Source organism: Diadema antillarum, unplaced genomic scaffold (assembly GCF_040938485.1).
Source record: "Diadema antillarum isolate AM-2024a unplaced genomic scaffold, OU_Dant_1.0 seq00001276_RagTag, whole genome shotgun sequence".
Taxonomy (NCBI): Eukaryota; Metazoa; Echinodermata; class Echinoidea; order Diadematoida; family Diadematidae; genus Diadema; species Diadema antillarum.
Window position 1 is genome coordinate 247,376 of NW_027272057.1, and position 12,713 is coordinate 260,088.

At 36.3% G+C, this 12,713-nt stretch overlaps 1 protein-coding gene across 1 annotated transcript in view; it reads left to right on the forward strand.

Moving 5' to 3' along the window:
• LOC139745568 (DNA-dependent protein kinase catalytic subunit-like) overlaps positions 1-2,387 on the forward strand; it is a 98,764-nt gene extending 96,377 nt beyond the window's left edge. Inside the window, exons 87-88 of the mRNA XM_071655961.1 lie at positions 263-396; positions 857-2,387. Of these exons, the coding sequence (XP_071512062.1) occupies positions 263-396; positions 857-1,061 (339 nt within the window). The 3' untranslated portion in view covers positions 1,062-2,387. The remainder of the gene's footprint in view (positions 1-262; positions 397-856) is intronic.
• Positions 2,388-12,713: the final 10,326 nt, after the last annotated feature.

Below are 12,713 nucleotides of genomic sequence, written 5' to 3' on the forward strand. Positions count from 1 at the left end.
TTTTGTTTGAGACCAGCTGATTTGTGTTTCCCTCCGAATGCTCTGTTTCTTCCATGACACTGCAGTAGATATTCTTCATTTTGGTCAGTTTATTTTCTCTGAGAGACAGAAAATACTGTTGCTGTGTTTTATCTTCAGAGAAGAAAAGAAAAGTGCTGGTCATTAATCACTGCATGTCAAGCTCTATTCACTACTATGCCAATAATCTAGTAAAATAAAAATGCTGATTTTTCAGTGTCAAAACTCATTTTTGTTTCCATAGAGCTTTGCCAGGAAGCAGGCAGCCACACTCCGCCTGTCAGTGAAAGACCAGGAGGACAGTGCCTGGTATCCCAAGCAGAAGATTAGCTACGCTCGTCTCAAGCTGGAAGGAGCAAACCCAACATACATTACAAGGTTATTATCACATTCTTTCTGATACATACTCACAGTAGTCACAGCAGTATGTGCCTCGAATTTCATGGTATTTCTTTGCAGAATTAGCATGTGAAATATTGTGTTTTATTCAAATTTGTCACAGCTGGTTTTAAAAATAATGTTAGTGTCAATCTCTTTTCCACAAAAAAATATGTACAGCCACTGAATATGACACAAGTTTCATTACAAACAATTTCCTTCACACACAAGATTGTTGCGTCTTACTTTCATTCACTGCTGATCTAATTATTACGTGTGTGTGGTGTGTGATATTAGAAAACTATAATAATCCAGAAGAACATGTCTACTTTCACCAAGAAGACCAATCCCCATCTCAGTCCTGAAATAAGTCTTTTCAGAATGTTTGTGAAGGCATTCATGGAAGGCATTTTACTGTGGTATAACTTGATAGTGCTTTGTATTATTTCTCAATGTTTAGGAAAGAGCTGGACTTGGGCCATTCTAAAAATCAAGGTCCGTGTAAAGCGTTCAAGAGTGCGTGTCGTGGAGACGGTGGTTCCAAGAGAGCTCAATGTCCAGAGAGAGGCCTTAGTGTGGAGGACCAGGTGGCATGTCTGATTGACCAAGCTACTGACCCTAACATCCTGGGTAGGACATGGCAGGGATGGGAGCCCTGGATCTAGCACATCAACCCTGGATCTACAGGGGGTGAGGATCCCACACTAATATACGTACTTGGAATGGAAGAGGACAAGTCTAGGCAGTACAATGTGAACTTGTTTCAAAGGAGATTGGATATTTCTCATTGTAAGACCATACTGAACTTTATGTGCACTCTGCTAATGTCTGACAGCAGTGTTGAACTGAAATCATCTGAGAAAGCAGTAAGAGATAAGAACGTTACTGTTGCAACAATTTGATTGTGAAATAAATCTCTTCAGAATATGTAGAGGGTTTGGATAAGCATGCTAGATATAGGCTTTGATAGGAGGCTAGTGTGTGTGAAGGAAAATCAAAACAAGAAGAAAACCAAATTCCAGTTAATGCGTGAAGTAGCATTCCTTCTGTTTGTCGAGAGTTCCTTGTGTCAGTAATACTGTTTTGATTCAAATTACAAATACATGTATTGTGCAGCATGAGAGGAAAATTAGAGTTGTAAGGACAGACTGAGGTGTCCACGGGAGTTATCTGCTAAAAACAGGTAAATATAGCATATCTCATGACCTTGTAGTCTCCTGAGTTTAATAATGCAGACATTTCCTTGGAGTTTTCTTGTACTGGAAATCTTAATGTCTATGACTGTGGATTTGAACTTTCAGTCTGTAAAGAAGGAAACATTCAGAGACTGAAATAAGCATACACAATTTTCTGTGATACTCATAAGTTATGTACATGTTGTATTAATGTTGAACATGCCAGTGTTATGGAACATCCTCCAATCAACCCCCCCTCGACATTTTTCGCGACTACTCCGCCGCGCGAATTTTTTTGACTGCGCCGTTCGCTGACTTTTTACTTTCAAGTCTTGCGCATCTTTTGACACCATTTTCGCGAAAATCGCGCATACTGTTACGACGCTGCGCAACCTTTTATACATGCCTGTCAGATCGAAAATGGCTCAAAAACTTGATTTTGTGTATAAAGTCTATGCAAATGGAGTTTTCTCTTCTTATTCATAAAGATATGATTATTTTCACTTTCATAGGCTGAAACTAATTAATTTTAGCATAATTATGCTTGAAATAGGTTCTGTCATAAATTTTGCGGAAAAAAAATGATAAAACAAAAGGTCGAAAAAACAGAGAAATACTATAAAACGAGATATGTTTGTGTGCATTTTAATTTCGCGAATTTCGCGAGCGCGAAGATTCGCGAAATTAAAATGCACGCGAAAGTTCTTTTCTACACTATATGCATTGAATACCAGCTCCAGTTCGCGAAAATGTCATGCCGCTAAAAAGGCCGTCAGCTCCAATTCGCGAAAAATTCATGCCGCGAATATATCATGTTTTACAGTACATAAGAAATTCATAAAACAATAAAATACATAAGAAATTGATTTTGATACCAGATTTTTTTTCTTGCACATTGTTAGGAATGCTACAAAGAATGTTATCACCAAAAATTAGGATTCTTGGAGCTTTAATTTCTGATTTAAAGCAAAAAGTATGATTTTATGCATATATTAACATAATTAATCATTATGATGAAAATTTCCATTTTTTTTTTATAGTTTGGTAGATTACGCCACATGTAATGTATGTGCCAATTTTCATGGCGATTGCGCAAGCGACGGCCAAGATCTCGGGGGGGGGGGGGGGGGGGGGGAGGTTGAATCAACCCCTCCCCGGCCACAGAACACCCAAAAAAGCCCGGCCTGGTTAGGGTTAATGTTTCATGTGATGAGACATGATTTATAAGTGTTACAATATCATCTTTCACAAAGATCCAACCTTCCTGTAAAACATACAGGTCTTAGAACAATGTACTAAAAGAGATTTATCTGTGTTTTGTAACAGTGTAAAATGGTGATGTGCAGTCAGGAGAAGCAGGATCAATGTAACAAGACCATACACATGTGAATAAACCTACTTTTATCTGTATGTATCCAAGGCTTGTTAAGGTTGTAATTAGTTTTACGTTAGATTTAACATTGCTACACTCAGAATACACAAAATTCAGCTCTTGTACACTTAATTCTTGTAAGCCTGTGATGTCATGCGAAGACTGGAAATAGATTTCATTGAGGCTGAGATATCATAGTGCCAGAGTTGGATGTTAGGACTTCTCGTTAAGTTTAGTGTCTTTTGTAAAGTCTTTTTTTTTATTAACAGTGCAGACATCCAAAAAAAAAAAAAAAATGCACCAGCATTGAAAGCATGTTGCATCCGGTATTCTAGCAACCAAGCAAATACTGTTAATTTGAGTGACAGGGAAAACAGTTAATGATATCAGACTACATTGCTTATCCAATTGTTATGAATCATACTGTGTCGTATGATTCACTGCAGTTCTGTCGAGTGTTATCTTGGCATGCTTTGTGTTCTAATACATTTCACTCTCTATCAAAAATAAAATGTTTGATAAACTGTGGTTATAGTTTTTTATATTTGATACTCATAAAAAGGATTGAAGATTGTCTTGAATCTGAGTTGATATTCAGAGTTAGACAGTACAAACATTTTTAGCCTGTGTGTGTAGGCTGCTTTGACTCAGTGTGAAGTATCACAGGGACTGAAATGCAGAGGATAGTTCTGCTGATGCTGTCAATAAGATTGTATTCTTATATGAACTTCATGTGAACTTAACTCATGAATGTTATGTATTTTTGTAATTAAAGTAAAGACTCTTGGTAGAAATGGATTAGTGTAATTCGGCCTGACACACTGTTACAGCCTTTGATTAGTCAATAATGGACGCAATGCATGTAACCTCTTCTTAGGATCAGTGGACAAGTCTGCTTGAAAAAAAAGGTTTTATGTGTTGGATTTCTTTTTATATACTGATGTCAAAGTATGCATTCATGGTTTTGTGTTCAAGGGAGAGAGGACATTCTGAAATCTTTTTGTGCCATATTAATATTCTTGATCAAACAAGTTGGTGTTTACTCTTATGTTTGTTGTACTTGCCACTCATCCAAACAGTAGGCATGTACTGTTCAGAATCAAGGAAACCTACACACACCTACTTGTTATCTAGTTCTAATACACTTAGTGGTACTCTGTACTGTCATGCATTATTAATATTTCATAACATTGTAGGTTACCTTTATATGAACTGACAGGGGAAAAAAGGAGTAAAGAAGTTGAATATTGTACCAAAAATGTGATTGACTGTTGTAAATTACCAACCATAATTGAAACCAACTGTGTGTTAGTTATGGTTCTTGATGAATGCAGATTTATGAGCAAGCTGCTTGTCTTGGCTCAGAGGTGCCACCTTATGTTACATGAAAAAAAATACACGTAAAATCAAACTGTCTGTAGAGGCCTACTTTGTACGTCGTCAAATCAAACTGTCTGTAGAGGCCTACTTTGTATGTCATGCAGTCGGTCAGGACTCCTGTTTATTACTGATCTTACTCAAAGCTAAGAAATATTCTCTGACTTTCTGCTGTAAAAATTACTGTTTCAAAGAAAAGTATGATTATGCTTATCTGATCAAAGCTACTTGTTACTGTCATGCATTCCCCATTTTACAAGCAGAAGGCCGTTAATTTGTTCCTGTTTGGCAGATGTGTTGCAAGTGTCAAATTCACATTGTTTGTGATGTACAATTTTAAGAAGCCATATAACTTCATCATATGTCTTTTGAATTCAATAAAGAAATACCCTGTTGGGATGACCTGTCATGGCAAGTTTTTGTTTTGCAGTGGAAAATTATTATAATGAGATTGAATAATATAACAAAATCCTAGGCTTATAAGGTGAATTTGCTGTTGTTGTGTGGTCATGGTTTTCTATGGTTTTAAGCTGCTCATTGCAGTGAGGCTCCCTGAGCCATGTTAGCTTGCTTGAAGATGGAATAGGAACTTTAGTATGACACAGAATTTTTTAATTGAATATTGCACATATATTCCAAAGAAAACCTTGCAAGAAAATTAAACAGTTTTAGAAATTTGATCAGTACCTACATTTGTATGCTATAACTCTTTATGTGCCATGTTCGCATGTCCTCAGTCGAGGGCGTGCCAACCTCGCATATTCTGCTCAAACCCACTAATCGCTTAAACCGATCGATAAATCGCCTAATCCTGCGGTACAATGAAAGCTTTTCTTGCGCTTTTTTGCCTTTTACATACAGCTTGCATTCTATTTGGTGATTGACTATCAAGCGGTGTTTCCAACTAAATTTGCGTGTAAATTCTAAGTTTCTCTCACGGTTTCATGTGCGAAAGTCATGCCTTTACAGTAATGTAGCAAGTGGTCATCAAAAAATAAATAGAAATAGATTTGTCATACATTTTATATCAAAGCAAAGCTTGGCATTCCTCTTCAACTTTGCTCACTGTTATTTCCGGCTTAACAGAAATTTGTAGAAGTTATATAGATTGAAAAAACAGAATTCTTTTTCAAAGCATGACTACCTTTGTGTCTCAGAATAACATGGCACACAGGGGGTTTCCACCATGGCAAATAAAGAGTTAATACATCGAGAGCTGCCACACCTCTCAGTGTGCAGTAGGGTCCCCTAAAACTTAGATGCCTTTCCATATCTTGGTAAGATAATTATGCCTTCCCAATGAATAATGATAATAATAATGATAATACAGTAGAAACTCGATATAACGAGATGGTCGGGACCGAGTCATTTTCCTCGTTATAGCCGATATCTCGTTATATCAGTAGGCATAAAAGAAGGCATAAAATAAAGACATTAATTTGCACATGTGGGACTACTCATCATATTTCAATCAATACTGATAACTTGATATTGTGTGTGAGGGAATTACTCACCTTTATGGGTAAGAAGATGTTTTTCGCCAAGGAAATCCAATATCAAGAATGTGTTTCTTATTAAATGTAGATGTTTGAATTTGTAAATTTATATAGCTTGCGATTGTATCAAGATCGTCTGTGGATTGGTATGTGGTTATATCGTATGGGTGTGTGTTGTGTGGAAAGCTTGAATATGGTCTGCACAATGCTGTGTGTGTATGTGACACATTCTGTACATTATGACTGCGTGTGTGTGAAGACGGGGAATTCCCTAAGTAGAAGGCCAATCACAGCATCAGATTGCCTCACACCTGCTAAACGTCACGATGATGTCATGTATACATATGGCCGTCCCACCACATTTTTCTGCATGTATCAGTGTGCGTGCACACACACTTCACACGTACTACTACTACAACATGCAGTGCTAGCTGGTGCACTGAAGAAAATGATTATGTGTGTACAAGACAGTTTTTGGCGCATCAAGCTTTACAATCTCGGAAGATGATAGCACAGGCGAAGTAAAGCTTTACCGAAGGCATTTTGCTTTACCTCGCTATAGCAGGTTTGATTGACTATGTTTTTCTTTGTTTGGAAGCCACAAAATTCATCTCGTTATTGCAGTTATTTCGTTATAGCCTATCTCGCTATAAGAGTAGCATTTTACATAGACTTGTGTGGAAGGAAATTTGGGACCGAGAAAATTTCCTCGTTATAACCGATATCTCGTTATAGCAGTGTTCGTTATACCGAGTTTCTCCTGTAGTAATAATAATAGTAATAATAATAATAATTATAATAATAATAATAATAATAATGATAATAATAATAATAATAATAATAATAGTAATAATAATAATAATAATAATAATAATAACGATAATAATAATAATAATCGAATATTGCACATATGTTCCAAAGAAAACCTTGTAAGAAAATTAAACAAGTTTTAGAAATTTGATCAGTATCTACATTTGTATGCTTTAATACATCGAGAGCTGCCACACCTCTCGGTGTGCAGTAGGGTCCCCTAAAACTTAGATGCCTTTCCATGTCTTGGTAAGATAATTATGCCTTCCCAATGAATGATAATAATAATAATAATAATGATAATAATGATAATGATGATAATAACAATATTAATAATAGTAATAATGATAATAATAATAATAATAATAATAATTAATATATATATGTATATATATATATATATATATATACATATTCATTCATTTCTTTCTACAAAGTCAACAGAGATGATCGTTCATGTTCACACAATATCTTGCTTTGATTTTAGTAATGGTATCTTGTACAGTTTATCAAATAATGAAATCCAATACTACGGTGGTTGCAACAATTCCAAAACTCTGTGGCTATGTTGTTTACTCTTATTTAACTTAAAAAGCATGAAATCAGTCTTAAAAAAATTCCATTGGCTGCCAGTCAAGCAGAGAATTGACTTCAAGATTTCAATGCATGTTTCATGACCACGTGCTTTGAAGAACTAGGCTGTGTGCTACAGTTGATAGCAAAATATCATTTGGCAAGAAACCTTCAAATTTTGATAGCCACCCTCTACAATATCTAAAAAAATTTCAAGAAGTGAGATCTCTTCGACTGGCAGCTGCAGAGTTATGGAACAAATTGGGTAGGCATCTTAAAAGGGCTTATTGAGTATGGGATGATTTTAAGATAATTTTTTATTAACATAATTATTTAATTGAAAATCTGCTATATGTTTTCATCTCGCTTCATCTCTTTTTTTTTGTCCCCGCCGAACGAGTTCGAGCAGGGGACTATGAAATGGGCTCCGTACGTGTGTGTGTCCGTGTGTCCGTCCGTGTGTCCGTCCGTCCGTGTGTCCGTGTGTGCGTCCGTGTGTGATCAAAATCTTCAATTTACTACTTCTCTGTCATTTATGAGCCAATTTTGATTCTGTTTGCTTTATATGATAGCACTACATGGGAGCTTTGAAACTTCTACACAGAATTTCAGTCGTGACCTTTGACCTTGACCTTTGACCTATATTTTACATTTTGCTACAAAATGCTACTCCTTCGCCATTTCTAACCCGATTTCGATTCCGTTTGCTTTATATGATGGCACTAGGTGAGGGCTTCAAAACTTCTACACAGAATTTTGACCTTTGCCTTCTTTGACCTTTGACCTTGATTTTTGACCTATATTGTACATTTTGCTACAAAATGCTACTCCTTCGCCATTTCTAACCCGATTTCGATTCCGTTTGCTTTATGTGATGGCACTAGGTGAGGGCTTCAAAACTTCTACACAGAATTTTGACCTTTGCCTTCTTTGACCTTTGACCTTGATTTTTAACCTATATTGTACATTTTGCTACAAAATGCTACCCCTTACAAAAAAGAACCATGGCTTTACCATGGTAATACCATGGTATGGTAATGAACCATGGAAACCTGGTAATTTTGCCCTAGTAAAACCATGGTACATTACCATGGTATTACCATGGCAAAATACCATGGTATTACTGTCTTACCATGTACCATGGTATATTACCATGGTATTACTGTGCTTACCAAATACCATGGTACCGGTACCATGGTACAATACCATGGTATTTCTGAGGTGAATTTACCATATACTGTGGTGATTTGACCATGGTTTTACCATGGTATTACCATGGTATTACCATGGTAAAATTACCATGATATTACAATTTGAAAAGAAAAATAATATTAATGATTGTGTATTTCCAACATGCAGTACTAGTATGTTACCTACTTGACATGGCCTCAAATTGCATACACCTGTTTCTACACTATTGTACAAGACATACATCCTACTCTACACAGGTCTACCTTTCTGTATACCTAGAGTATACTTCCTATTCCTAGATACATTGCTAGTGTATCAGTTCTTTATATACGGGCTGATATCTGAAAAGGTTTAAGGCATGGTTACTAACTACATGTCATACATAATATTAGTCCTATCAAAATATGAATATGCATTGTTATAACACAAGTTAAAATAGTTGGTAACAAAAGAGAAATTTCCCAACATACTTCAAAGTTTAAACCCAGACTATATACTTTGGGTTTTTATGTCTTCTTTCAATTTTCTCTCCTTTTGCATGTTAGATGCTCTTCATGAATATTCATGAGCGATATAGAAACCAAGTCAAAACGAGACATGAAAACTCGTCACATTGAGGACGAGTTAGGTGATACGCTTGTGGTCATCAGATGACAGTCATCTGTGATCGACAAAGAAAAGAATGTGATATAGGCACCTTGAAGTTATATTGAGCGTGCATGCGAAACCGTTTCTGTAACCACTCGGCCACGGGTCATCCACGGAAATGGTAAGACAAAAAAAAATAATGTATAGATATAACAGGGGGAAAGTCAATGCCCACTCAACTAACGTGGCCGTGTGAACATCTATTGCATTGCTAGACGGAAAAGCGGCCTTGTAACGACTGAGGTCGCTATGCCATTTCTGGCAACTTGGGAAAAAAATACGTCCCGCAGACATAAAACCTATAATCGGCTGGTTTTCATACCTTGCCTTTAATCACAATTTTCAGTGTAATGACGTCATCAAATTACAAAACGATGACATCGTCTTGAAAGACAATTGTTCAAAGTACAACACCTCAGTCGTCGTCATTACATACTATGATCGGTTTGACAAAGTCAACCTGCAAAATGTTGCTGCAGTCGAAGCAATGTGGTCTCCAACACACAAAAAGAGGGATATGGCGTGTGTGTGTGTCTGTGTGTGTGTATAGGTGCGTTTATATACGAACGTGATTTCTACATGGACGAATATAGAATACAAATTGAAGAAAAAAAAGTAAAATAAAAAAAATTGTTTCGAGATCTTGTGGGGTTCGAACCCGCAATCTCACGTCTCTGAGACGGCGCCTTTAACCACTCGGCCATACGTCTCGACGAGAAAATATGGGGAACGTAAACTTATGTATGTGAAAGATACATGTGAAATCGTTTTGTCTACATTCCATTTTCATTTTCAGTTTTGAACTGCAAAATTGTCAATCAGATGAGGAGATTTCAAAGAATAAAATGCATGATTACTGCAGCTTATTGTCTCAGCTACAACATACTAAAGTTTCAGAGGAAATGAAGCAAAATCAGCTGAGATAAAGGTGCTTAAACGTTGTTAAGTCAATGCATGGTTTAAAAAAAAATCACCTCCCATAGACAATACACGTAAACTTGTCCGATTTTGCATCTTTACCTTTAATCACAATTTAAGGTATGATGACGTCATCAAATATCAAAAGCATGACATGGACTTAAAAGGCAAATGTTCAAAGTACAACATATCTGAATTTGGGATAATATTGAGCTTAAACAACAGAGATACGAGCAAATGAATGTCAGAAACAGTACCTTAACAAAATTAATTCCACTTTTTTGATTTCAGATGACGATATGATGACGTCATAATGTAATTATGGAAATAATGATACTTGAAACGTTATGTCCAATTTATATGCTTTTGTAATATGCAATAAAAACATAGGGTAACCTGACGTTTTAAAGAGCTATGGCGAAATAAACAAAGACATGTTTTTTCACTATATTTGCACATAGACGCGCAGGCGAAATTTGAACTTTGACGCAAGTGCATTCCTTTGTTATTTGTCAGAATCGATCAGAAATCAATGGATATTGTTACTCAAAGTATCAGGAATCCAAATCAGTCAAAAAAAGTGCATTTTCATGTTACTGACGCGCTGTGCGCGCGAAAACGCGCGGACGGACGCGCACGCGCAAAATCGTTTGAAACGCTTAAAATTGTCTGAAACTTCGAGATTTCCCATTGGAAAGTTGTTTTGAGCCTTTTAAAAGTTTGACGCGCGCTTACGTGTCCTAGATGACGTCCTAGGTAATTAGCATCAGAGAAAGAAAGATAGAGCGTGACCTGAACTTTATGTCCACAAAAAATGATACAGAAATGACCTTTAGTTATGAAGTTATGATCGATCATGTAACATGGTCCGAAAATCACAAAATGGCGCCTAGATGACGTCATAGAGACGTTAATGTCATGAAAACCTTATTGTGGCTAGATATTGTTATGAGACATGTTCCCTGAAAATGTCATGTTATTCCGTAATGTCATTCTTGAGATATTGATGACACAAAATTGTCCAGAAAGAAAGAAGAATAAAAAGAAATAAAGAGAGATTTTGACAATCACAATAGGTGATACGCTGATAGCGTATCACCTAACAAGGATCGTGCAACTTGAATCAACTTGTGTTACATTTTCCAGTTGGGTAGATGAGGTTTAAACTGCATGGGAAGAAGTCAGTTGTGTTCGTGGATATATTAGTACTAACCGGGTGTTTGCACTCACCCACACCCACACACACACAAGCACACACATACACACATACACGCATACACACATTCACACATATATACTAAATACAGGCTGTACATTTATTACATGAACGTACCGGTATAATATTTTGGGTCGTACTTGGAATTTGTATGAGATAACACACAATGTGAATTAGTTCCAAAACAAATGAACTGTTATATATAAAGAATTAATTAGTTTGCTTATTTTTAACGTGCCGGGCTTATTTGGCTATAAATGCTAAAATTTGCATTTTGGGAGGGAATTTTGCCTCACCCCCCCCCCCCCCCCCCCCACAAGATCTTGACCATTAGTATTACGATCGTTATAGCGAAATTTGGCACGTGTTACAACTACAGTGTAATCTACAAAATTATGTCTTATATGTCTTAAGAATTTTTTTTGATTGTCAATTTCTAATTCTAATTCATCAATTACTTATTTGTGCAAATTAGGCCCAACATCTTATTTTAGCCCAATTAAAAGCATTAAGAGCCTATTTCTTAATTATTTGTAAGTCTGTTTTTACATGTTTAAAGCCTGTATGCATCACACATTAAAGGACTTCCAAAAGCCATTTTTTTAATGTATATGATTGCTTTTGGAGTTTCAAATGTATTTCTTTGTTTTTTAATTTTTTCCTTTGTGTTCTTATTGGAGATTCTCATTGACCACTTTTATACCATAATTAGCATAAGATCGATCAATCGCAGTGATTAATGTTACAGCAGTGATAGCTCCAGGGGGCCCCTTCTTTAATATTTGATAAGATAAAAATAAATAAATAACAAGAAAACAAAATGAAAATGGGCGTGTGTGCCCCCTTTAATTCCGGAAGTGGCACCATGACAGATCCCTCCCCCCCCCCCCCCCATTTACGGAATTCCTGGATCCGCTCCGCTAAAGAATAGTCAGATTTTTCAAGAGTTTCTTTGTTGCTGTTTTCAATCAATCTTTGCATCGATTTTTTTTTTTTCAATCGGAGAAGGGACCGCACTTCACAAGCTTTGTCTTTTTAGTGGGTCCCTCCCTTTTTCATACAATGCATATTTCATTTATTTCACTTTTGTTACCTCAGCAACCATTGTATTGTACCCCTACTTTAGGTTTTCAATTATTGCTTTCTCTGTACAAATTACATGCATTATACTTTCATTGAAGAAAGCGAGATTTATGTTCACCAAATATATTATTTTGCTGTGGAAAAAACAACAATGAATTTGAAGTTGAACTTGAAAAAAAGTCAAAATGTCTCATAACAGGGTCTCTTCCATCGCAGACTCGAAACGTCGAGGGTGGATTCCGCCCTTCCCTCTCCTGCCACGTCCCTTAGAGTTTAAGGGGTTTACCTTAAGAATCAGTTGATATATATTTTGATTTTTCCCATTTGTTGCAAGTATACTCATAATGGTCCAATAGTTTTGACTGTACTGTATTGGTACGTTTATAATCGTTTAAAAAGTGGAATCAACTGGTAAAACTGCCAGATTTGATGAACTGGTATGAACTTCCCCAGTCATG